The sequence below is a fragment of the Rattus norvegicus genome, chromosome X, assembly GCF_036323735.1.
Source record: "Rattus norvegicus strain BN/NHsdMcwi chromosome X, GRCr8, whole genome shotgun sequence".
Taxonomy (NCBI): Eukaryota; Metazoa; Chordata; class Mammalia; order Rodentia; family Muridae; genus Rattus; species Rattus norvegicus.
In genome coordinates this window covers 121478337-121504075 of record NC_086039.1, presented here as the reverse complement: position 1 = coordinate 121504075, position 25739 = coordinate 121478337, and the positions used below count along the sequence as shown (strand labels likewise).

At 46.7% G+C, this 25739-nt stretch overlaps 1 protein-coding gene across 1 annotated transcript; it reads left to right on the top strand.

Annotated features, from left to right (window-relative positions):
- The first annotated feature begins 2695 nt into the window (after nt 1-2695).
- Nucleotides 2696-10770, top strand: Rhox7 (Rhox homeobox family member 7). The gene is made up of 4 exons (NM_001393802.1): nt 2696-2765; nt 5319-7749; nt 9500-9545; nt 10516-10770. Exons 1-4 carry the CDS (start codon nt 2696-2698, stop codon nt 10636-10638), a joined length of 2670 nt encoding a protein of 889 aa, NP_001380731.1. The 3' UTR covers nt 10639-10770.
- The last annotated feature ends 14969 nt before the right edge of the window (nt 10771-25739 follow it).

The following is a 25739-nucleotide window of genomic DNA, read 5'->3' as shown; positions in this document are numbered from 1 at the left end:
ATATTTATAATCCCTGAGGGCTGTCCTGCCATGAACAGCTCTATACACAGCCAGGTGGACACGTCTATTATCTGCCGTTTTAATCAATTAACTGATCATGAGCAGGGATCTCTATAAACACCCGTGTTATTTGGGGGGCTGAGACGCTGGGAAACTACACACACTAGATCACTGTGTTGTAAAGGTAATGATGGGACACATAGTCTTCAGGATAGGCTGGGATACATGAGAGACTGTCACAAATTAAAAACAAGGACACAAACCACAGGAAAATGTTACATTTACTGGCTCAGGTCCTAGTAACACACCACCATTATCCACAGGATCCTGAAACACATTCAATCAGAGCAGTCCCTCCGCCCTGAGAACTACACAAAACTTCCTCTGTTCCCTTAAAGGGTCTATAGTGCCTACTCTATAAAAATATCATGTCAATATACCTTCAGCCCTGAGGTGTTTATCTACATAACTACAGCAAGAGGGCATTTGCCAACGCAGGATGCCATCTGCAGATGTGAGAAATACTCTAGTGTTTCTTTAACAATGTCTCCGACTAAGAATCTTTACCAGCGATCTGGAGTATGTTACCTTTCTCACTGGCAGCATTGGGTAACATGCACTCTCATGTTGGTCAAAACACTACAAAAAAAGCAAGATGGCACTGCTGTAGGTGGAGGTCTGTGACTGGCTTGTGTTTTAGTCCTTGAAGACTCTTGCAGGACAGATGTACAGAGCTGATATCCACATCCACTCAAAATCATCTGATAATCATACAGACCCTGAAATGTGGAGTCATGGATCATGAGAAATTCCCTAGTACTTCACCTTAGTCTCAATCCTCATGTGACATTTTGCACTCTTCCCCACAGTGCAAGCTAAAGTCAGCTGGCAAGCTCTCCCATAATCCCATTCCAAATGTCGTCTGTGAGATCCAAGAGTAGTCTCCAGGACTACCTTGACCAGGTGTCCTAAAAGAATGATTCAGTGCACAGGTACAGCCTGCTCCCACATAACCCATGATTCCAGACGTCAAGCAGTAAACCCCATCCACACTTCAGAGGCCCACCCCTGGGAAAGGAAGCACACAGAGGGCCAATAGCAGTCTTAAAAGAGGAGGACCTTAGCCAGTGTTCCCCAACCTGCTGAATGCCGCCAGGCATGCTGCAGCCAAATAGACCATCGACATCAGGCTCTGGGCTTCTGAAGAGCAGCAGCCATGGAACCCCAGGGCTATGACTATTCCAAGGGCTACCACTATGGTCCAGAGTATGATGAGGATGATAGCGGTCCCCAATCTGAACAGGCAGAGGCAGAAGCAGTGGGTGGCATTGCCTGTGAGGAGCAGGGAGAGGAGCACACACCATGCCTGTCCTGTTACTTTCTCTTGATGTGGACTAATGATCTTTCTGGCTTTCTCTAAATGGAGGGAGACTTGCCAGGAACATGAATGTGCCTGGAGCAGAGGTACAGGTCAGTAGATCTGAGAAAGCCTGGTGCCGAGCAGTCCAGCTACATCGTGCTTCGTTCGGTTCTTGGGCTGAGTTGTCCTGGGTGTTTGCCAGGAGGTGTGTGCTTGCTCTCTTCCTCTGATGGCTTCATGATCAGAACGCAGTTCCTACAGTCTAGCTAGAGCTATTTACTAGTTCGGAGGGTACCTGATTTCCAGGAAGAAACTGAAGAGCAAAGCAACAATGTGCTGCTAACATTCTCTGTGTGAATCCAAGGTATTGACACAGCACAGACTCTGTAATTGTATACCAGTAGGACCCATGCCTGAGCATGCAAATATGTTTAGGCATTCATTTCTCTTAAATTCCTCCTACACCATTGTCCATTACACAGTCCATTAGTCCACTATACTTTAGTGGAGTCCTGTGATGGCAAGGACGCTCTTGGAGATATTCATGTTGATGGAGGATCAAACAGGGCCATTAAAGCCTTCAGCTTCATTAAGTTGCTAAAAATCAATCAGTCCCACAGAGCTAACTACAGGAAGAATAATCACTAACTATTGGGACAAGTGAATAATTTGCCCATAGAACCCTTTCCAAGAGTGACCCAGGTGTGGAAAGGCCAGACTGACCCAAACCGAGCTTAGCAGCCCAGGCAGTGGTGACTCCTTCTCCTTCATGAATTTGCATGAGAGCGGCACTCCAGTTTAACTTGGAGGATTGATTTTAGTTCAGATGTTGCCTCCACCTGACCCCACGACCAAAATTGTCGCTATAGCACTGGAAGAGGGCAGGGTAAATGTCTTCAAAATCTTGTCTAACGAAGGAAATTATCAGAACCAGCAATATTGAATCGAGGAGAGGCCCAAACACGTGGGTGAATATGAAGCCAGTAAAAGTGCATTTTGGATTTCCTATTCGATATCCATGTGGCCTGCTCAGTCAGTTCCAGAACTCAGCACATAACTGCTGCTGTTTATGTGGGATCTGAAGGAACAGGCATGCTGTGACCGTAGGAACTAGCGACAGCTGCTGTCCTTTTTCAGGTTTGTGTGCGGAAGCCGGGTTATACAGACGGCAGTCGTGTTCTCAACACTGAAGGCATCTTGCATGATGCAGCCCAAGGAGTCTGAGCACTGTGACCCACCTTCTGCTATGTGGTTTTGAAAGCCAGGGACTGCATGTGTCCTTTCCATCAAAGCCCTCTGCCTGCTGAGACATTCCCTGTGCTCCTCTGCTTTCAGATGTGGTTTAGCAATAGGAGAGCCAAAGAGAGGGCCTGTGAGAAGAAAGCAATGCCCAGGAGCATACCAGGTGTGATCCAGGACCTCATTTGCATGATGGACCCAGAGGAGCCCTAGGGTACCAAATGTCCAGGAGCCATCTGGAGATGGGCTGCATGATGTCACAGATGGGCCATTCACGAGGGGAAGTCACGTTTCTCTATCCGGACTGGTATCACAGTAGCAATAAAGATGAAAAGTTCACTGTATTTCTTTCTGAATGGGCAATGAACCTGCATACTGTCCCTAAGTAAGAGGCAAACAGATTGGCAAAGAGGTCTTCCTGCTTGAGGAGGCCGGCATACCTGTGTCACCTCCAGAGGCCCCTTCACATCACAGTAGTTTCTGTGGCCTCAGGTTATTTGCAGGGAATGAGGTTTGCACCTCTCACTAGTGATGCCCACACCCCTGTTCTGACCATGTCGGAGCAGAAATGTGTTCACGGAAGGCCCCCGTTGTCCCCAGTAGGCTGTTGGTGTGCTTTCAGCCAGAATTGCCTCCTTCCCACACTTACAAGTTCAGTACAACCCTGGGTCTGCAACTTCCTCAAGGCCAGTCACAGGATTATAGGGAGCAGGCAAGAGAACATTCAACCAAAAAGTAACAGGAGAAGGCTGTACAGGCTAGAGGGGGCAGTCTTCTTTTTTTATCCCAAGCCTTAGCAGACATGATATATTTGTATATGATTTGCATCAGTCATCTCTGAAACTCATGAACTGAACCGTCCATTCCTCATTGTTTTACAGAAAGATGGAGACATCAGAATCATACAATAGAGAGGAATGAGGCGTTCCTGTTGTTGCTTTGAGAGAGTGAGTTTCCAGTGATTTGAGGCTTAAACCCATCTCACCAGAAATAACTGAAGTTGCCTCTCACTCTTGGATGGCCACATAACAGGCATCACAGAGGGATGAACAATGGCTTTGACCAGTTGGAACAAGCTAAGCCAGTGCTGTATGCGCGCTACACGAGCATTCTGTCAGTGGGGCTACATTCTCCGGTCCTGAACGGGGGTCATTTCAAAGTTGGGCAGATTCAGAAAGACAATCATCAGCTCCCAAACACCTTGTCAAGGGTAGTTTCCTGTTATGCCAAGAAATACAGGAAATGAGAGGGAACATATCTGAGCAGAATTGCTCCTGAGATAGTTTACGAGAACCCTGAGGTTAGCCTGTTGGTGAGAGAAAAACTCCTACTCTGGCAACAGGGCTCCCAAATACTTCCACACTAAGTAAGGACCTTGGTTGCATATGCTAGATAGTTAGGGACTTTCTGGTCTTATGGTGACCGGAGAATGTTGGGAAAAGGTGGCCACCATTGGATCAGACTAGCCACAAGCCAGTGAAGGGGCTGCTTGATTGACAGTTCTGGGATCGAGGCCAAGGCACTAAATCCTGCCCTTGACACTCATCATTTAGAGATTTTAGAAGTGTTTTTGGAGGATGGAAGATTATATTTGTGTGTGTGTGTGTGTGTGTGTGTGTGTGTGTGTGTGTGCGTGTGTGTGTGCGTGTGTGTGTGTGTGCGCACGCGCGCGCGCACACACAATCACGGCACGCATGTGTTCTAGACAAATGTGAGGAAGCTCAGCTTGAAATGGTAAGTCTCACAGTTTTTACCAGCACTTCTCAAAGCTTGACATTTGTACTAAAGTCCAGTGTCCTGTCCCCGCCACTCTCCCTGTCCATCCCCACTCGCCCGGTAGCCCTGAGGAAGATGATGAGCCTTCTAATCTTTCTACCTAGCCAGCAGGCCCTGCAATTCAGCCCAAACTCCTGTAAAGACAGAATGTGAAACCACGCGATGTACTATGTATGCATGCTTAACTTTCTGTGTAAGCCCATAGAGCCTGCCAGTTAAACCCATTTTCGGAATATTGGGTCTATGCCAAGGTTCAGGGACACAATCACGTCCCCTAGACCACTGTGTATTTTTCACACATTTCTCATTGTTTACAGAGCTATTCGGGGGAATCTACTGTTACTTCCGGTTATGAGGCTCACTTCCCTCGGAAGTTACTTCACCAAGGCAAAGGGACCCTCCAAGTTGCAACTTGGAAGGCTCCACCTATAGCTTACTTGTCCCCTCCTTACAAGCACATCACTCTCAGTGCAGCTCGCAAGTGTTCATAGTTTTATTCCTCAGAGGCTCAACCAAGAGCAACTGTCAATCAAGCCCGGAAGCCAGGAAGGGGCGCCCTGATTGGATAAAATCACCTCGGGTACTTTCCCCCCGAGGCTACAAAAGAGTCCTTCCTGGTCTAGTAGCTCTCTCCTCCCGGAACTCTAGGGGGCTCCAGCTCAGAATCTGAAGAAGCTCAAGGGACTGCGGAGCTCAAGCGCCTTTGATGGGATCCAGGTCATGGAGCATGAAAACACCAACTACCCACCCCATGTGGGACCTGAGGAGGAAAAGCAAAAGGGTCAGTACATGCTGGGATTGGTGGGTTGGCCACATCCATGAGGAAAGGAGACTGCCAGGACAGGCTCTGTGTGCTGCAGGCTTTGCGTGCCTTAACGTCATGGCGGCTTTGCAGCCACGCTAGGTCCAGTCACGTGATCTTTGTCTGTTTCCTCCCTTTCAGGTGCGAAAGCACAGATGATCTTGCCCGCTGGAGAGGGAAGAAATGGGGAAGAGAGTGAACGGTCGTCCCCTGGGCAGGAGGCTTCAGCAACAAAATGGGGAGAAGTAGAAGAACTGGGAGAAAGGGACAGAACGGGGAGTGATGGAGAAAATCTTTCTGCTGTAGGAACTTCAGGCATCAGGAATGACTGGGACAAAGAGGGTGCCAGCAGCAGTAGGCAGAAGAATGAGAGTCGGCCTCAGAAGCCAGTCCCTGAGTGTAGGTGGGGCATGGAGGATGTACAGCCAGTGCCAGTACTGATTCCCCGTGTACAACGGATACAACTTGTGCAATCCCGGGTACAGTCGGTGCCCCTAAAGGTACCTGTTGTACGGCCTGTGCCCATTCCTGCGCTCAGTGTACAGCCTATACCAATCAGTGTGCCCAAGGTCCAGCCTATGCCCATTACTGTGCCCCAAGTACAGGCTATACCACCTGCTGTGCCCCCAGCACAGCCTGTGCCAACCACTGTGTCCCAGGACCCCACTGGGCCCATTCCTGAGCCCCATGTACAACCTGTGCCAGTTACTGCTCCCCCACCACAGCCTGTGCCACTTACTACTCCCCCACCACAGCCTGTGCCAGTTACTGCTCCCCCACCACAGGGTATGTCAATCAGAGTGCCCCATGTACAGCCTGTGCCAGTTACTGCTCCCCCATCACAGGCTATGCCAATCAGAGTGCCCCATGTACAGCCTGTGCCAGTTACTACTCCCCCATCACAGGCTATGCCTATCCGAGTGCCCCATGTACAGCCTGTGCCAGTTTCTGCTCCCCCATCACAGGCTATGCCAATTAGAGTGCCCCAGGTACAGCCTGTGTCAGTTACTGCTCCTCTATCACAGGGTATGTCAATCAGAGTACCCCATGTACAGCCTGTGCCAGTTACTGCTCCTCTATCACAGGGTATGCCAGTCAGAGTGCCCCATGTACAGCCTGTGCCAGTTTCTGCTCCTCTATCACAGGCTATGCCTATCCGAGTGCCCCATGTACAGCCTGTGCCAGTTACTGCTCTCCCACCACAGCCTGTGCCACTTACTGCTCCCACACCATGGGCTGTGCCTACCAGACTGCCCCATGCACAGCCTGTGCCAGTTACTCCTGCCCCGCCACAGACTATGCCAGTCAGAGTGCCCCATGTACAGCCTTTGCCACGTACTGCTCCTCTATCACAGGCTATACCAATTAGAGTGCCCCATGTACAGCCTGTGCCAGTTACTACTCCCCCATCACAGACTATGGCACTTACTGCTCCGAGATCACAGGCTATGCCAATCACAGTGCCCCATGTACAGCCTGTGCCCATTTCTCTGCCTCATGTACGGCCCATGCCCATTCCTTGGCATTATGTACAGCCTATGCCAGATTCTGTGCCCCATGTACAGCCTATGGCACTCACTGTGCCTCATGCACGTCATATGCCTGTGCCTGTGCCCCATGTACACCCCATGCCTGTTACAGTGCCCCATGTACAGCCTATGCCTTTTCCTGTGCCCCAGGCACTGTCTATGCCTTTTCCTGTGCCCCAGGCACTGTCTATGCCTTTTCCTGTGCCCCAGGCACTGTCTATGCCTTTTCCTGTGCACCAGGCACTGTCTATGCCTGTTCCTGTGCCTGTGCCCCAGGTACAGCCTGTGCCAGTCACTGTGCCTCACACACAGCGTATACGTGGGCCTGTGCCCCGTGTACAGACATTGCCTCCTTCTGTGACACAGTCAGAGTCTATACCTGTTACTGTGTCCTCCATACAGCCTAAGCCAACCACTGTGCCTCGCGCACACCGTATATGTGTGCCCCACGTACAGATATTGCCTCCTCCTGTGACACAGTCAGAGTCTATGGCTGATACTGTGTCCCCCCTACAGCCTATGCCAGTCACTGTGCCTCATGCACAGCGTATACGTGGGCCTGTGCCCTGTGTACAGACATTGCCTAATTCTGTGCCACAGTCAGAGTCTATGGCTGTTACTGTGCCCACTGCACAGACTATGCCACCCACTGTGCCTCACAAAGAGCGTATGCCTGGGCCAGGGCCCCATGTACAGTCGTTGCTTCCTCCTGTGCCCCACGAACATCCTATGCCATTCACTGTGCACCAAGCACAGCCTATGCCAGTATCTGTGTCCAATGCACAGCATATACCAGCTAAGGAGTCTAGCACACCACATGTGCCAGTGCCCCGTGAACAGACTTCACCAGTCGGGATGAACTGTGTACGGCCCATACCAAATGCAGCACCTCGCATAAGGCCGGTGGCAGTTTCGGCGACCACTGTACAGCCTGAGCCAGTGCTGGTGCCTCGCCGCCATCTCCATGACAGATTTACAGACCCAGAGCTGCAGGAGCTGGAACGCGTTTTCCAGAGGAATCACTATCTCAGTGCTGAAGAAAGGTAAGCACATGGTGTGGCTTCAGTCCTCTGAGGAGGGAGCAAGCTGTTACAGAGAAGCCTCTGACTCTCTGGTAGCTGTCCTTCTCTTCATTCATTAGAAACTTCAAATTACATTTGAAGTGACTTTGTGGGGTTGTGGACGGTTTCTTCTTGGAGTCGGGGAGCTGTGGCTAACATTTGGAGGTCAGAGGACAGCTTGAAGGACTTGGCTCTCTCCTTCCAGGCTGTGTGTCCTGAGCTTGGAAATCAGTTCAGCAGGCTTGCCTCCAGTAAGAAGGTTTAGTCTGCCTCCATTTTGCCTTCTAGAACTAAGGCTAAAACTAAGAGAAGTGATCCAGCCTGCCAGACCCCAGGCTTGCTGTCCTAGGGTTCTGGGAAGGGGCTGGGAGCTATGCAGAAGGCAGTGAAGCCCTTCTCTGTGGTATCTACTTGGAGCAAGTTAAAAACTTTGTCACTGTCTGCTGATCTAAGTAAGGTCCTGTTAGGACAGCCTCGGGACCCTGAGGTGTGGTAGGGATGAGATGGGTGACAGTCAGTCAATGTGCTGATACATTTAATATCCTGTGTATTCCTTGTATAAACATGTCGGCAGCACCTTTCTCTTTACTGCCGTTTTTAGTGTTTTATGACAATTTAGTGCTCTGCGCAAAGAGAACTGTCCATAAAGATAAGCCCGTGTTGGGCACAGGCCTCTGCCTGTAATCTCATCACTGAGAAGGCCAAGCTTGGGCTAAGGTGGTGAGCTCCAGGAGGCCTGAGCTGCAGACAAGAAGCCTGAGGCAACTCAGAAAATTAATCTGTTCATCAATCCAGCCATGTCTGTACCCCACCTCTTGAAGGTGGAGGAAGGGAGGTCATTCATGGTCATTCCTAGTTTATGTAACTAAAACAGCCCACTCTCCAGGAGGTTCTTTCTGCTGCTGGTTTAGGCCTAGTTTTTGTTTTGTGTCTCTTTCCTTCTGATGGTGTTCTGCAGGGTCTCCCAGCTGTAGCAGGGGTAGCCTGGAACTTGCAGAGAACCCTTGTTTATGTCTCCCTCCTGCTGGGAACTCACAACTGTGTGGCCAGCACCTAGAGATTTTGTAACATTTCTTTTGTGTGTGGTGTGATTTATCATTTCATTAATCGGGACTCTTGAGGTGGCTCAGGACATAAAAGGTCATGAAGGCCTGGGACCCAGAGATAACCAAGTCCTTCAAGGCTTGCTCTGACCTTCACGAGTATACTGTGGCCACAAGCTGCAGCACAAATGCACATGCGAGCTCGCCCTCCCACAGTAAATGAAGCAGGGTAACATGCAGTTTTCCCGATCATCAGCACCCTGGACTTCTTTATGTGCACTGACTGTTAGGAGTCCTCGTATGAGTTCCCGGAAGCAATCCTCTTTCATTTGAGTTCATCCTTCCATCTTTAAGAGGGCCTCACACAGGTTTCTCACCTGTGCATTTGGTCCGTAGTTCTTGCGCTCGTCGGACACAGCTTTAAGCTCCACCACAGCCAGTGCTACTGCATTTCTTCAGACTGGTTTATGCCTGCGTTCCTGTTTTTAAGTGTTTTACTAGATATGTGCTTAGGCTTTTGTGTCTACTGATAGCGCCTTGCTAACGAACTAAACTCACCTGCAGAAATTGAGTGTCCTAGAGGGTTGGACATTGAGACAAATATTTTCATAAATGTAAAGTGTCTTTTACATCCTTTACCGCATCTGTGGTACTAAATAATGAACATCTGCTCTTTTTTTTTCTTTCAGAAAAGAGCTGGCAAGGGTGATGGGCGTGAGTGAGGCCAAAGTGCAGGTGAGTAAGACACAAAAAGGTGACAACACTGTCATTAAAGAACTTTCTTCATGTCTCTGATATAGTTGTCCTGTTACTGAAGGTATAGTGTTCCTTTTGTCTTACCGTACCTATTTTTTTATATTTCTTTTAAAGTCTCTCTCTCTCTCTCTCTCTCTCTCTCTCTCTCTCTCTCTCTCTCTCTCCCCCTCCGTGTGTGTGTGTGTCTGTGTTTTTGTGTGTGTGTGTGTGTGTGCGTGTGCCACATTTCTGTGTGTGCCTGTGGCTGTCAGAGGATTCTGGGTGTTCATAGTTGGAGTCATAGATCATCGTGACCAGGAAGCATGGTTTCTGGGAATGGATTTCAGACTCTTTGGAGTCATGGGTGCTGGTAATCTTTAGGCCATCTCTGCAGGTGCCCCAAAGTAACTTTCTGGAACTCTAGTCTTGTGGGTAGAAAAGAACTTCAGAAAGCTCTCTATGCCTGCTGGGCACATTTCACAAGGAATATACCTTACGGGGGTAACTCACAGAAGAGCCCGTCACTGCGAGAGCTGATAAGCCCAAGAGGCACCTGTGGGAATGTGGAAAGGAGACATTCCAAATGCCTGGTCCTGTGGCTAGTGCCTAGTGAAGCCATGAAGATAACCACACCCATCATTATAGTCTCGGGAGTGCAACTGCACTACCCAAGGGGGTGATAAGTATCTACAGAGGGCTCCACCGGAGAGACAGAGAAACCAGGTGTGCATTTTGCTGGAGCCAGAAGTCTGGGGGCCTCTCACATTCTAGGCAAGCCCTACACCCTCTACCAGGCCTTCAGCCCCTCACAGAATTAGAACAGTGAGACACCAGGTTCTTCTGAGCAAGACAATATTAATATAAGTTATATTGATATAAATTACAGAGGGCCACTATTGTTACACGATGTGCTTTCTGATTACAGTCCTGCTTACTATTCAGAATAAATCCCTCTTCCCTCTCACTGTAGAGATGGTTTAAGAAGAGGAGAGAACACTTCAGGAGAGAACAAAGTCAGTCAGGTGGTGCTCCTCCTGGGAATACTCCACCTCTCTCTGAAGATGGCGCAGGAGCCCTAGTGTACCACCCTTGACCTAGAGCCACTGGCAGACGCCTGCTTTCTTCCACCAACATGTTATTGCCTCTTTATCCCCTAAGCACTTGTATTTGAAATAAATAGATTCTCTGTTTATTTGCTTCCTGTGTCTTCTGGATTAGTACGGCATGCGTGGCAATTATTGAGAAAATGACATTTAAATAAAAGACAAGGCCTCCTTGTGTGGGGTGATGTTGCTGAGTGACCACAGTAGCCATTTAATGTCCCAGAAGATTGTCACCTGTCACAGTGAGTTTGCATTGACCCATACACTGCTTTTTCCTCTATCATGAACTCTCCCTCCACACCCTGATCATATTGTTCCCCAGATGTGCAAGAAGGACATGCAGAATCCCCAAGAAAAGCCAGCCTTCATCCAGGCAGAGCTGGTTCTAGCCCCACATGGAATTCCATAGGCACCATTGACTCTGAGAGAAACTTTTTGGGACGTTGTTCATTTGTTTGTGTTTGTGTGGTGTGTGTGAGTGTGTGTATGCGTGTGTGTGTGTGCCTGTATGTGTGTGTGCGCGTGTGTGTGTGTGTGTGCCACATATGTGTGTTGCTATGGCTGTTTGTTTTTCGAGTCTGTTTTTCTGGTGTGTTTGAACTGAACAAAGCTATCAGTGGTGCTCAAGAGGGTTTTTGATAGCTACATACAAACTAGAAACATCTGGAAAGAGGGACTCTCCATTGAAAACTGTCTGTATAATTCTGTACACAATGCTGTGTGCATTTTATTCATTACTGATTGACATGAGAGGGAGGCTTTCCCACACTGGGGTGGCCGCCCCTGTGCAGATTGTCCTGAACCATAAAGAATACAGACTGTACAAGTCTCCGGGAGGTGTGCCAGTAAGCGGCGTTTCTTCACGGCCTCTGCTTCAGCACTTGCCTCCAGTTGCGTCCTCCACGTTGGTAAAAGATAGACAGTGAGCTCCAACAGGAACTAGAACCTCTCCTCCCAGATGGCTTTTGGTCATGGTGTTTTGTCAGAGAAAGAGAAAGCAAGGTAAAACTGAAGCGCACTATGGAAGATGGACTCATAGAACCCATCCAAGCATTTGTAAATATTCAATTAGCAAGTGAGGTCATCCCACCTCCAGTTTCGTGTGTGTGTGTGTGTGTGTGTGTGTGTGTGTGTGTGTGTGTTAATTAATTTATTTCCTATTCGTGTTAATTATTTTAAGGTGCACACCTGTGGAGGGCAGAGGATGAATTATAGAGTTCCTCGGTTTGGTCCTTCCACTGTACGAATCCTGGGAATCAAATAGGGATCATCTATCTTGGGCGCAACTGCCATTATCCACTGGACATCTGTCCACCTCATAAAAGACAATATTAAAAAGACATGTGGCGCAGAATAAAGGGATGTATGTGTGTATGTATGTATATGCATATTATATATATGTGTGTGTGTGTGTGTATATGAACAGTGGTGTCAATGTGTATATATATATATATGTATATGTACATATATATATTCCATAATGCTGGCTGTATGGTTTTTAATTCCTAGCCCGAGATAGGTTGAGCTAGGGACCTCCCTGCAAGTTCCATGAGCCTTGGCTAAAGAGTTCTATCCTGTATCGACTACTGGAAGAAAAATTAAACGTAGGCCTAAATTCCCAGGACTTAGAGTCTCTTGGAGACAGAGCTGAGTATGGCCCTGTGTCTCTGGTCTGCCTGCTTCTCCCTGCCAAGGACTGTGCTTACAACTGTGTACCAGGATAGCCAACCTCGTTTACATGCATTTTTAAATTCTTTAAAGACAGAAACCTAATAAATTTATATGTAGTGTGTTTGAATGTGTGCTTGCAGAAAGAGCACCTGTAACGGCACATTTTGAGCCTCAGTTGTCTCTAGTTTATTAGTTCTTTTGGTTCATGCATTCTGGTTATCATTCTGCTCTCTGAAGTCTCCTTAGTTCCCCATTATTGCCCTCTCTCAGCCTCTCACATTACTGCCTCTTTTCTTCAATTTTTCCTGTTAGAGATACACAGGCCTGAATGCATGAATGTATACATATGGCCTGCAGAGCCCGTTTTTGGCTGTGTGTGTATGCATATATGGTTTCATGCCTGCCCGTTTGCTTTGAACAAGCAATTAGACGGCTCATCCCTGGGAGAGGCCAATCTCCCCATATCTGCAGTCACTATTTGTTTATGGTTGCCCATCTAGGAAAACCGTAAAGCCCAGGCCAACACTCCCAGTACACAGTGGGTCTCCTCCAATTGAGACTTCACCCTCTCCTCACTAGCTTTCCAACTGAGTTGAGCATTGTTCAGGTTTTGTTTATGCTGCCAATTCTGAGAGGGCCTCACTGCACACATCCCGGTATGGGCTCTTAAAATCTTTCGCCTCCCCGTTTCCCCAACATTTCCTGAGCCACGTTACAGGATCTGTGGGGTCAAGGTATTCACTGGGGCTGGGCTCCCCATGGCCCTTTGTTCTCTGCACCTTGTCCAGTTGTGGTCTCGGTGATGGTCTCCATTTACTTCAGAGACACGACTCTTGCATGGGGAGTGGTAATTGTAGCTTTAGTTCTTTCAACCCTTATTTTTAATAATGTTTCTTAAATGCTTTATCCTCCGTTTTAGCCTACCACCCACCAGAGGTAGTGGAGAAGAAAGGATACGGGGAAGTGGACCTGTTTAGAAAAGGTTCTCAGGAGCACCTCGTATCTGTGTTGTCTGGAAATCAGCAGTTCAGTTCGCAGGTCACTGACGGCAGCTTGATACACGCCCAAAAATTTCAGGGATACAGAGGCAGTCCAGTTTGGTAGAGTCAAGATAGCAAACAGGAATCAGCAGGGGTGGCATTGCCTAGCAGAGACAGCCAGGCCTCGGCCTCCACACGTGTCAGCAGGAGGCAACAGCAGTGAAGTCAGGAGAAGTCTTTTCTTTGTGCCTCTTTCAGTGAAGCAAAGATCAGGGAAGAGGACAGTCCCACAGGAATCGCACAGTTAACCCTATAAGCAAGACTAGCTCGGCCTCCATCACTGTCCCTCGATACTTTTTTATGCTTCCTCCAAACATCATGTGTCCTCCATGGGTACTGCCTCAGCATGTGTCTTCACTCTGCACGTGTCTTCACTCTGCACGTGTGTGTCTTCACTCTGCACGTGTCTTCACTCTGCACGTGTCTTCACTCTGCACGTGTGTGTCTTCACTGTGCACGTGTCTTCACTCTACACGTGTCTTCACTCTTCACGTGTCTTCACTGTGCACGTGTGTGTCTTCACTGTGCACGTGTGTGTCTTCACTGTGCACGTGTCTTCACTGTGCACGTGTCTTCACTGTGCACGTGTCTTCACTCTGCACGTGTCTTCACTCTACACGTGTCTTCACTCTGCACGTGTCTTCACTGTGCACGTGTCTTCACTTTGCACATGTCTTCACTCTGCACGTGTCTTCACTCTGCGCGTGTCTTCACTCTGCGCGTGTCTTCACTCTGCGCGCGTCTTCACTCTGCACGCGTCTTCACTCTGCACGCGTCTTCACTCTGCATGTGTATTGCCTCAGCACACATCTTGTGTCATCTGACATCACTCTGTCAATCAGCCTAAGTCTGTGGAGGCATCAAGAAACTGCAGCACATCAACAGAAGTTTTTATAATGTGTGTGTGTGTGTGTGTGTGTGTGTGTGTGTGTGTGTGTGTGTTTCTCTCTATGGAGTCCTGACAAATGGAGCTCCACTATGCAATGTAAGCCGTACCAATACATGCCTGTGTTTAGCAAACAATCATGTGTCCTTTCAGGTGCTTGCTTCAGCAGAACATCCTCTCTCCTGTGTCTGCTTCAGCTAAATGTTCCTTCATGAGTGTGCCTTAGTCTTTCACCTGTGTCCACTTCAGGAAAACACTGTCACATGTTTGCCCCAGCCAAACACCATCCAATACAAGTGACTTTCCAAAGATCCCTTAAGTTTTCACTTCAGATAATCACACTTATCTAAGGATATAAGGGTAAGATTTCTAATGTAGTTCTGAATTATGCGGGTCTATCAAAGTGGCAGTAGTGTATTCTCTTCCACCATCCATGACCTCAGGGGCCCTGGGGTGTCAGCCCGGATTGTAGGACTGGGGATGGTTTCCCTTTGGTTGAAGGCACAATAAAAGGCCAAGGAGACAGCTGATGGCTTTCACTAATATGTGTTGATTCTTACACCCCTGTGCATATTTCACACTGGTCATTGTTGTGATTCAGACCCAGTGTCATCCTTGGGTAGCACTGTTAATTGCTTTTCTCCCTCGGCAGGGTGCGTAACATTTTCTCATAGCATGGAAGCTAGACGCACAGGAGGATATTTTCAGGAGATGTCCAGCTGCTGTGTCATGTCTTCAGAAATAGGGGTCACCTATAGGGGCATCCAAGGGCAAGATCGATCGTCAGTGTTTTGGGAGTCACTTGGACTGCCCTGAGCACCCATTCTAAAGGAGATTTCTTGGGCCCAGTGCCCTTTGACGATTTTGTACCATGCATTTTGATCATATTCACCCCCACATTCTTCAGCAATTCCTCTCAGAGCCATTCATCCCCCTCTGCACCCCATTTGGTGTCCCTTAATTTTTTTGTGAACCTCCTCATGTCCTACTGGTGCTGCCCACACCCTTGGTTGTTCAGCCATCCACTGCAGCATGGCCAACCGACCCAGGACTGCAGCTTAAAGGACACTGACTCTCCCTTCCCCAACAGCTATCAATTGTGAAGGCTTGTCAGCCGCTGTTGGACTTCATGCCTAACTCTAAATTTGTTTGCCTGGAGCTTGCACAGACCTTGGGCATGTTATCACCACTGCTGTGAACCTAGATGTTCATGGGTAGTGCTGTCAGGAAACAGGTGCCTCATAGTTATCTACCACCTCCTGCTCTTAAACACACACACACACACACACACACACACAGGGGGGGGAGAGAGAGAGAGAGAGAGAGAGAGAGAGAGAGAGAGAGAGAGAGAGAGAGAGAGAGAGAGGCGGGGCCATGTGTGTGCTGCTTCTCACACTGGAGTCCATGCCCACTAGGCGATTCCTGCCAGACCTACCAAGATTGCAAACTTGGCTTAGGTCAAAGCTGTTCATCCTGGACCATCAAATACACTGTGCCAGCTTTTCATGTAAAACTTCCTCATCTGAATGACTGCACAGCTGCTTCAGTGTTTAGCAGGATCCACTGCTGTTGCTCACCACCCACGTTGGGTTTTCTGCACCCACATCGGACACCTACATATGCCTGCGCATACCTGTATAGACTCATGCACGCTCGTGCACATCCCTAAAAATACTTAAACAAAAGAAAACTTCCTGATTAGTAATTAACTGAATTTGTCTCTATTCAGCTCTGGAAAAATTACATTCAATTCCTATAGGTTCATTCAAGTTTTCCATTTCTGTTTATTTTAGAAAATCTTGGGGTTGGGGATTTAGCTCAGTGGTAGAGCATTTGCCTTGCAAGTGAAAGACCCTGGGTTCAGTCCTCAGCTCCAGAAAAAAAGAAAAAGAAAATCTTCCCAAACTTTCATAATTTCCATCATAATATTTTATATCCTGTGCTTGATCAACCATAATTATTAAATACACTTTTATTTTTATCTCATTCCTGAGGTATTCCACATATTGATTTTGTAGTATTGAATTAAGTACACACAGAGACACATACACACACACACAAATTTAGTATTCGTTTTGGTAACTTCATGTTACCTGCACAGAACCTTTCATAAACTTCAAAGTATGCAAATATACCAATATTATTGCTGGTAAAATCAAAATGATTTTTCTGTCTGTCTATCTGTGTGACTCTTTCTCTTTCTCCTCCCTGTCTTTCTGTGTCTTTGTCTCTGTGTCACTGTGTCTCTGTGTTTCTGTCTCCCTGTCTCCCTGTCTCTGTCTCTCTGTCTCTCCCTGTCTGCTTTTTGTAGTTGCTGCTGGTGAATTGGTTTTGCATATTTATATGATTCTTTTTCAGATACATGATCTCATGTAGCCCAGGCTAGCCTGTAACTGTCTGTGTATTTTTTTTAAACTATGATCTTCCTTTCACCACAATAGGGATGCACGACCATATGAGGCTCAAAAATGTTCAATAGCGGCTCCTTCTGGCACAACTCATCTGATTAAAGTTGTAACCAATGCCTTGTTCAGAAATAATTCTCTCAAATGAAATATGAACATTTCTCCTCCTATCTGTTCCTGTGTTACCTGTCAGTTATTGTTGTCCAGTGTCCTCCAGGAATAACCTAGCTGATGTCTCCTGAAATCAGAGTGGATGTGACTACTGACTACTCTAAATAGTCAAGATTAGATCCATTAACATTCCCTCCGGGAGGAGATGGGGGTTTTGTTGGGGGTGCACAGGAGTGCTTGTACAGGGAGTTCATAGGTCACTAAGTAGGGGATGATCACCCCTTCACTCATTCTAAAGCATATATAAGCAGTTAGTTCATGTGTGTGGGGAGAGAGACTTTCGTTGTGTGGTTAAGAACTCCTAAGTTCCTCGGGTTGTTGTTGGCAAACGTATACCTCTGCTCCTGTTTGTGACTCCCATTAGACCAATTGCATCATTCCACTAGATTTCAGTCGATTTGTTTGTTCTTTGATTTGAAATTGGTGTTCTATCTTGGTTGACTAAATTTTTGTGTTCTTCTCCACAAGAGGAATTAATGGGGCATTTGTAGCTCCACTAGGAATATAACCAAAATGACCTGAGTTAGAGCTGTTGTTGCGTTATCTTTGGTATGGGTGATCAAGTGCAACAGAAGCTCTGCTGTCTGTCTGAGGGTGACTACAACCTGCTAAGGCAGTGCCTTCTGCTCACTCCGCTCCACTCAGTACGAGATCTTTGAAGAAACAAATGATAAAAGTAATTGGCTCTTTCGGTGCCTTATTTGATCTTAGTATTTTCTTCCTTTCTTTTTTTCAGGGGGTGGTGAGGGGAGGGGGAGGGAAACAGAGAGGTAGAGTGGTGTGTGTGTGTGTGTGTGTGTGTGTGTGTGTGTGTGTGTGTTTGGGTGAACACTTGGGTTCACATGCATGTGGAGGCCAACGTGAACTGCGGGTGTTTTTTCTCAGGTGCCATCAAGTTCCGTTTGAGTCTAAATCTCTTACTGGCCTGCACCTCTTCAAGTGGACAAAGCTGGCTGGAGAAGAAGTATGGATTGTGAAGTACTAAGTAAGATAGTGCCTCCTGTCCATGCCACTGAACCCTGCAGCTATCTTTCTAGGAAGTATTTGATAAAAGTGATATAACCTTTTCATGCTGTGTTTGATTTTGCTAAACATGAGAGGAAGACAGTGCAATGAATGGAAGCCCTGGGGGACAGATGGACGCACTTCCTGGTCAGGGAGAGGCAACAGTGGGGAGCGAACATGCAAGAGTTGTTATTGGTTATCTGCCAGTGCCTACGAATGATAGGGCTCAGGAGACATAAGACTACAAGAAGAGGAGTAGGGTGCCAGGGACAGGAAATGTTGGAATCCCTGGAATTCCACTAACACAGGAGGCAGACAGCCCACAAGATATGCATGCATGGTAACTACAGGGTCAGCTTGGTGAACCAGGGCCACTGTGTGGAAGAGAAATTGGACTCTGTAGGATCTCAGGACTCTGTATCTCCTGCATTGGGTTTAAGCTCCCATTACTAATAGACAGCCTATGGTGTGAGACCGCTTGCCCAGATTAATCCCTATAATGATCTGCGAAGAGGTTCATACTCAATAGAGCTAGGGCCTGGGTACTCCTCATTCCTTCTCAAGAATGGATTGAAGGGCCCTGTATCTGCTTAAACCTCAAGGAAAGGGTAGATATGAAAGGGGGCATTTTTGTCAACCTTCTGTCAGGAAGTACTACAAACTTAGGGAAAAAATAGGGTGGAAGAAGGAAGGAGGGAAGAGGGAAGGAGGAAAGGAGAGAGAGATGAGAGACAGAGACGTAGAGACAGACAGAAAGGGACAGAGAAAGATACACATAGAGACAGGGAGGGGAGAGAGAGAGAGAGAGAGAGAGAGAGAGAGAGAGAGAGAGAGACTGAGAAAGACCCAAAGAAGAAACCATAATAAGAAAAGTAAAAACCATGTGTGCCCCAAATGACTATCAGAAATTCTTAAGCCGAGAAATATTCATAAAATATATTAATGGAAAACTGACTCTCTACTTTCAAGCCAATAGCTCCTTAGTGATGGATGGGACATTTGCCCCCCATCTCTATCTCTTCCCCACCTCCACTCCCCACCACCACTGAAAGCCACACATGCAGGAATATATGGGCAGTATAAACTGTACCTGATCTTACTTTATTTTTAAAGAAAGACACAATGGTGTTCGGCGATAGATCTGAGAGGAATTGGGGAAGGCGATGAATATGATTAAAATATATGAAATCAGCAATAAAATGGAAACATTTATACATATATGCATATATTATCATCCACAGTAATGGGGATATGCTTTCAATTTGTTCTGGGTTTGTTAGAGTGAAATAGATGCCATGCCCTCTCTGAAATGAGACTGAATGCCTCCAAACTCATGTATGTTTCTTACCATCGTGGAAAGTAGAGCAAGAATTCCATATATAGTTATGTATCCACAGTTAGGTCACCACCAGTACATGCCCATGCAGACAGGGGAGATAGGCAGGGTGCTGACTTTAGGTCCATGCTCACAGAGATGATACTTTCATTGTTTGTTTGTTTGTTTGTTTATGTATTTAGTGTGTGTCATTATATGTGTATTGTTGTTGATGTGTTTGTGTGTGAATGAACATGTATGTGTGTATAGGTGCACATATGGCAAGGGGTATGTGTGGCGGGAGGTCAATGTGACTGGGTTGACTCCACCCTCCTCTTCCCCTCAGAGAAGGGGAAACCCCCTTTAGGTACCACACTGCCCTGGGACATCAAGTCGCAGCAGGAGCACATCCTCTCCCACTGAGGCCCAACTAGGCAGTTCAGGTAGGAGAAGTTGAGGTAGGGGAAGGGAATCCAATGGTAGGCAGCAGTCCTTGGATGTCAGTCCACACTTGCTGCTTTTTTTCAGACAGGATCCCCTGGTTTTTCTGCTACATACAACAAGGTGAGTGTCCTGTGAATTGCCTAGCATTCTTTTGTCTCCATCTCCCATTTCACCATAGTAACACAGGTGCTTACTATCCGGCTTTCTATAGGCTCGGAGATTTGAACTCGTCTTTTCATGGCTTCGTGGGCAGCATTCTACCCACTGAGCCATCTCCCTACTCCCTCACACTGTTATTTCTGTGTGTGAGAGCCTGCTGAGAACATGGGGGTGCTAACTGGAAACTCCGAAGTCATCAAAACAAACTCATGAAATTAAAAACAAAACAAAACAAAAAACAAAGCCTCTCAAACAAATGCTATTTTTCTTCACTTTATTTTTTTTCAGAAATAAATCACTGCAAAATATCTTCATCGTCTTAAAAGCCAGTCAACAAAGTAAATGAGTATACTGTCAAAATAGAGCCAGTGCCAACATCAGCCATGGTAGATACTTAACTAAACTGTTAAGTTGGCTCCTCTCATGTCACCATGTCTTTTCTTCTGCCACATTTCTTACTCAGACTTCTTTGTGTTTCTAGCATAGCCTGCTCCCTTGAAAGTAGACAAGGAAAGGCCACCTCATTACAGAAAGGTAATTAGTAAACTTCTTGCCAAACACAGGAAATACCAAGGAAAGCAACACAAATTTGTCTTCAGATGATTAAGGAATGGAGCCTCAGTGTAACTTATATATGAGAAATCCCAAAAGGGTATTTGAGCCAATCACAGCCATTTGTTTGGTTAATCATAGTTCAGTATATAGCACCAATTACAGTCATGAAAGCTTGTATTTTTGACCCTGCCACTAACGAGGGAAAGAGCTCCCCACTGAGCCAAGGTGGAAATGGTTATCTCAAGTTTATACCTGGCTAAGTACCTGGTACCTAGAGTTTTGGTTTTATTTTTGTTGTTCTTTTTTGTTTTGTTTTTTCGGAGCTGGGGACCGAACCCAGGGCCTTGCGCTTGGTAGGCAAGCGCTCTACCACTGAGCCAAATCCCCAACCCCTGGTACCTAGAGTTTTAAATAGTTCTGACTGGGGCTGTACTTCAGGAGATGGGCCAATCAGATAGGTCTTTTGTAAAGGTGTCAAGACTCCTGTAAAATGCTTGAGACAGCTGATGCATGCTTTAGGACAATCTAGGTGAATGCTAGCACCTGTGCTTAATGCAGCTTGGATAGCAAGAGAGAGTGAGATAATGGCTAATTAGGGAGTCAAATTGCCTTGCTTCCAGGCTCCATGCTTATTTCAGAAAATTGATACCCACAAATAGAAACCTCAACAACTTACCATTAAAATTAACATTATTTATTTATTTATTTATTTATTTATTTACTTATTTATTTATTTATTTAATTTTTCACTTTACATTCCAACCACAGTCCCTCTCCCTCATCTCCTCCTAGTCCCACCCTTACAAATCTCTTCCCCCACTACATCCTCTCCTTCTCCTCAGAGAAGTGGAACCCCACTTAGGTACTGCCCTGCCCTGTGTGACATCAAATCCCAGCAGGACTAAGCGCATCCTTTCCCACTGAGGCCCAACCAGCCAGTCCAGGTAGGGGAAGGAGATCCCATGGCAGGCAACAGAGACAGAGACAGCCTGTTTCAATTGTTAGGGGACCCACATACAGACCAAACTGTACATCTGCTACAAATGGGAGGTAGGTCCCATGCTCTTTGGTTGGTGGTTCAATTTCTGTGAGCCTCCATGGGCCCAGGTTAGTGGACTGTGTAGGTCTTCTTGTGGTGACCTCCACTCCTCCAGCTCACTCAGTTCTATCCCACACTCTTCCACAAGACTTCTTGGGTGAGCTCAGCCTGATGAAACTAATAGCAATTTTTAACACAGTTCAGTATCTGTTTACCCTGAGAGAGAGAGGCACGAGTTGTTTCATTTGCCTAACCAGGACCTCTGCAAATCATGGGCCTGTCCAATGCTAGACCTCGGCTTTCAGTTAGCAGTGGTCTACATGGTATCTGGGAGCAAGTAAAGTCTTGGTGAATGTGGATTCCTCTAGGTTGAGAGTACATCCAGGCAACCAATGTGACTCGGTTGACTCCCAGCTAGTTAAGGTAGTATGACAGGTAATATTGTCAACTTTACAACATCTACAACTACCTAAGGAGACAGATCTCTGGCATGCCTCTAAGTGTATGTGTTGGCTATTTCTCTAATGCTATGCTAAAGCACCATAACCAAAGCAACTTAAAAATAATTTATTATGGTTTATGCTATGACCTGCACGGCTCTGAGATTGACTTGACAGGGGTGATTGGGAATGAATAATAGAATAAATAAACAAATAAAAACTCTGGGATGGGGGGGGGTTGTGGGCTCTGATGGAGACACACCAGAACCAGGGGAACTCAGGAAATTCATTACATACAGTCTGAATGAGGTGGAGGGTTAGCAAATCTCAGTATAAGATCTTTGTAGGGGAAGAGTTCAGGCCTCAGTCATCTGGGAGGAAGAGGGTGTGGTTAATATTTTCAACACGCTGTCACTAACCATTCTAAGGCTAGGCAAAGAAAGGCCTTGCCATTTGCTATGGGCCTGAGGAACTGAGGCCCTTGACAGGTCATTCTCATGTCCATAATACATATTCACTCAGTACTCCGTCAGCTCCCCACAGACTTCCTGATGGCAGAGCGGAGACTTACTTGCTGGAATAGGACTGGTGCTGAGAACTCACATCTCCAAACCTCAAGCATGAAGCAGAGAGAGCACAGGTGAGGCTTTTCCGACTCAAAGCCTAACTCGGGACATACTTTGTCCAGCAAGGCCACACCTTAAGCAGAAGCACCAACTGGGGGCCAAGTATTCAAACGCCCTAGACCTCAGGGACGCTTATCACTCAAATTACCACAGGGATTGCCTAAACTAGGGTAACTGATGTGGGAAGGCCCATCTTAAATTATGGGTGGCCCAATTCCCTGGGTTGGGATCTTACACAAAAAAAGAGGAGAGACTGAACAGAGATCAGACATTCACATTTGTTAGGTTTTGATTCCTGGCTATGGATGCAATGTGATCAGCTGCCTTGAACTCCTCCCACCATGATGTCTCTTCATGGTGGACTGCATCTTGTTGGCATGACCCCAAACAAACCATTTAAGTTGCTTTTGTCTGGGAATTTTGTCATAATAATCTGGTGCTACAGTCTGAAAGGATTCTTAGAGGGCAGCTGGCCCACCCAGTGCTTATTTTTAGCTCCTAGGCAGAAGACATGTGGAGAGGAGGAGCTCAGGACCATTGATTGAATATCCAAGAAACTGATGCCAGACATAGGCAGTGTTTACAGCTATTGAGGTGCTTGGCTTGAAAATCATGTTATTTCCAGGGTACCTTTTTAGTCCCCCTCTTCCATGAAGCATCCTGAGTTGGGTATTCCTTAATCATTTCCAAGCCTGGAGATATTGAGAACTCAGTTCGGCACCTCCCATCTGTTAAGGCTCCACAGAGGCTACTTAATTGGGAAGAAATCCCCCAAGGAGCAGCATTTCCCCATGGCTAGGCATAGACGCAGTGTAAAGACTGACCAGGGAAAGAATGCATGCCCCTACAGCAGGTGAACAGTAGAGCAAAGCCTTGACATACATGGTGTAGATAAGGGAAACCCCACATCTCCCTGTGGCACTGGGCACTACTAAAGCATTGTTAACATCTATTGAAAGATCAACAGTAGTGTTAAAGATAAATTCCTTACATTTATATTGATGTCCATTTTCCTTCAAACTAGCAAAGACATCAGGCAACCTGGCTCCCTAAATTGTGGATGTTGGCTACTGTCTTGGTCTCCTGGCTTCCCTGAGCAAAGTTCTGATGATCAGCCTATCAGATTGCCCGAATGACAAGACTGGCAGTCTTGGTGACTCTAGGGACTTTTTGACACAAAACAAAACAAATGAACAAACAAAAAAACCCAAGAAGATCACGGTGATGTCCTGGCTTCTGTAGACACGGCTCATCCAGAGTTATTTGGCAAACGCTTTGTGCTACTGACCTCCAACTCCAGATGACTCTGAAAGTATTTTCGCCTAGACAGAGGGGAAGGAGTTCCCCTGGAGGCCTAGAAGAGGGACTGCTGTGCCTGGTACTTTAGGTAGACTTTGGATGCAAGGCTGGGATTGATCTGAACACAAGTTTCCACAGTTGCAGTTGGTGCTAAGATACAAGATTCTCTTCACAAATATCCGAGATTAGCCCAATTAAGTCCTTTTAGGTAATATAAGCAGACTCTGTTAGGCTGTGTAGCTTCTTGTGGTGTTGTGACCTTAAGCCTAGTAAAAGTCCCCTTTCCTTGTTTACTCATAATGTGTCTCTGGTCGGGAAGCAGGACCCCAGATAGGTGACCCAGGCCACCAGGGCTTCTAGATAACACCAGAAGGCTCTGTGACTCAGCAGAATCCACCTTTTACTCCTCTTTTTCCTGGGACAACTTCCTTGAAGCAAGCTTCAGAGTTGAATTAAGGACCAGGACATTTGTAGGAAGCAGGTATTAGTGAATGTGTTTATTTCCAGCATATGGTTGAAACCGAGGCTTGGAAGCTATCTGGGGCTACATGACTTATAGCCCTAAGCACTCCGGTCTCTCAGGGCATGTCACTGTGCGTTTCCTGTGTAGACTCGGGATAGAGACACATTTAATTGCGTCTTTTTTTGAGACATTGCCCTTTCCTTTTCTAGTCTCATAGGTGACCCTATATTCTGTTGGACCCTTGGCCCCAGGGTTGGCATGCTCAGTGGGATGGAGTGACACACTGGTAGGTGCAGATGAAATGATGCAGGTGTCATTTTATAGGAGACGTAGACAATGACTTCTTAGCTTCTCAGTCACATGCCATTTCCTGTTTATCTTAGTGGCCCTTGCCACATCTCACTTAGGTAGCAATAGTTAACCATAGCACTAAAGTATGCTACTGCCACAGATAGACATGTAGTGTGGGAGGAGTAGTTGTAGCCAGCTGGCTCAGCCATTTTCCTTCACAGTCCTTATCACCACTTTCTTTAAGGTCCTAATAACATAGTACAAGGCTGTTTCTCCACTGTCCTGTCCAAAGGAAAGTCCAACTCTCAAGCCCAAAACAGAGTCCAAATAACCAGAAATTAGCTCGACTTAGACTATAGGAGGATTTCTGACATTTTGATAAAAGCCACCATTCCTCAGGAACTCTGTGGACCTAGTTTCTACCTGACAAAGAGTCACTTCCCTTACCTCTGACAGAAGGTATGGATTAAAGATATGGGCTATGAATGACATCATGTCAGAATATCAAATTTCATGCTGGCCTTCAGGCCCACCTCAGTATCACAAGTACCTGTTACACAGTTCAAAGTCCATGCGTTAAGCCCTTCTCACATTCTCCCTTACTCTAAACTCCCTCCAGCTCATGGGCCTCTCTCCCAGCAGCTACTCACTCTCCTTATAACCCTTTGTTCCTGTCCTGTTCCTGCTTCGCCCAGTCTTTTCTCTATTCTCTATGTCCTGCTAGTCTCTTGACTCTTACAGAAATCCATGTTGTCTGATGACCATGTTTAGTCTACTTTCTCTCTCTGCTTTGGACTTCCAGAGGCCTCTAGCTGTTCAAAGAGACAGCTACAATAAAAAAGCCTTTCCCTCAACCTTACTGTGGAGTGATCATGTCATCCAAGTATACACTTGTGTGCGTCTTTCCCACATCCTGAATGTACCTACTTAATTGGACAAGGCCAGCTCAGATGGGCAAGATAGGGAGGAACAATTCTGACAGAAATGCAATGATAAAGCCCTGAACAGCAGAATGCGTCTAAGCTATGGGTCAAGGATGATTGTTCCATATAGGACCAGGGGTAGTAAACATGGTACTCAGGGTCCCACAGAATGGAAAACTGGAGCTGCCTTGACCCACCCTATTCTTTATTGTGGCCAGTCTGCCAGGCTTGGGAAATCCTTGCTCTCTGAATCTAGAAGAGATCAAAGGGATTAAAGAAGGCCTCCATTTGTGTCCACAGACACAATCTGGCTTCCCGAGACAGAATCATACTGGTTATCCAGTTCATTCGCACAGTGC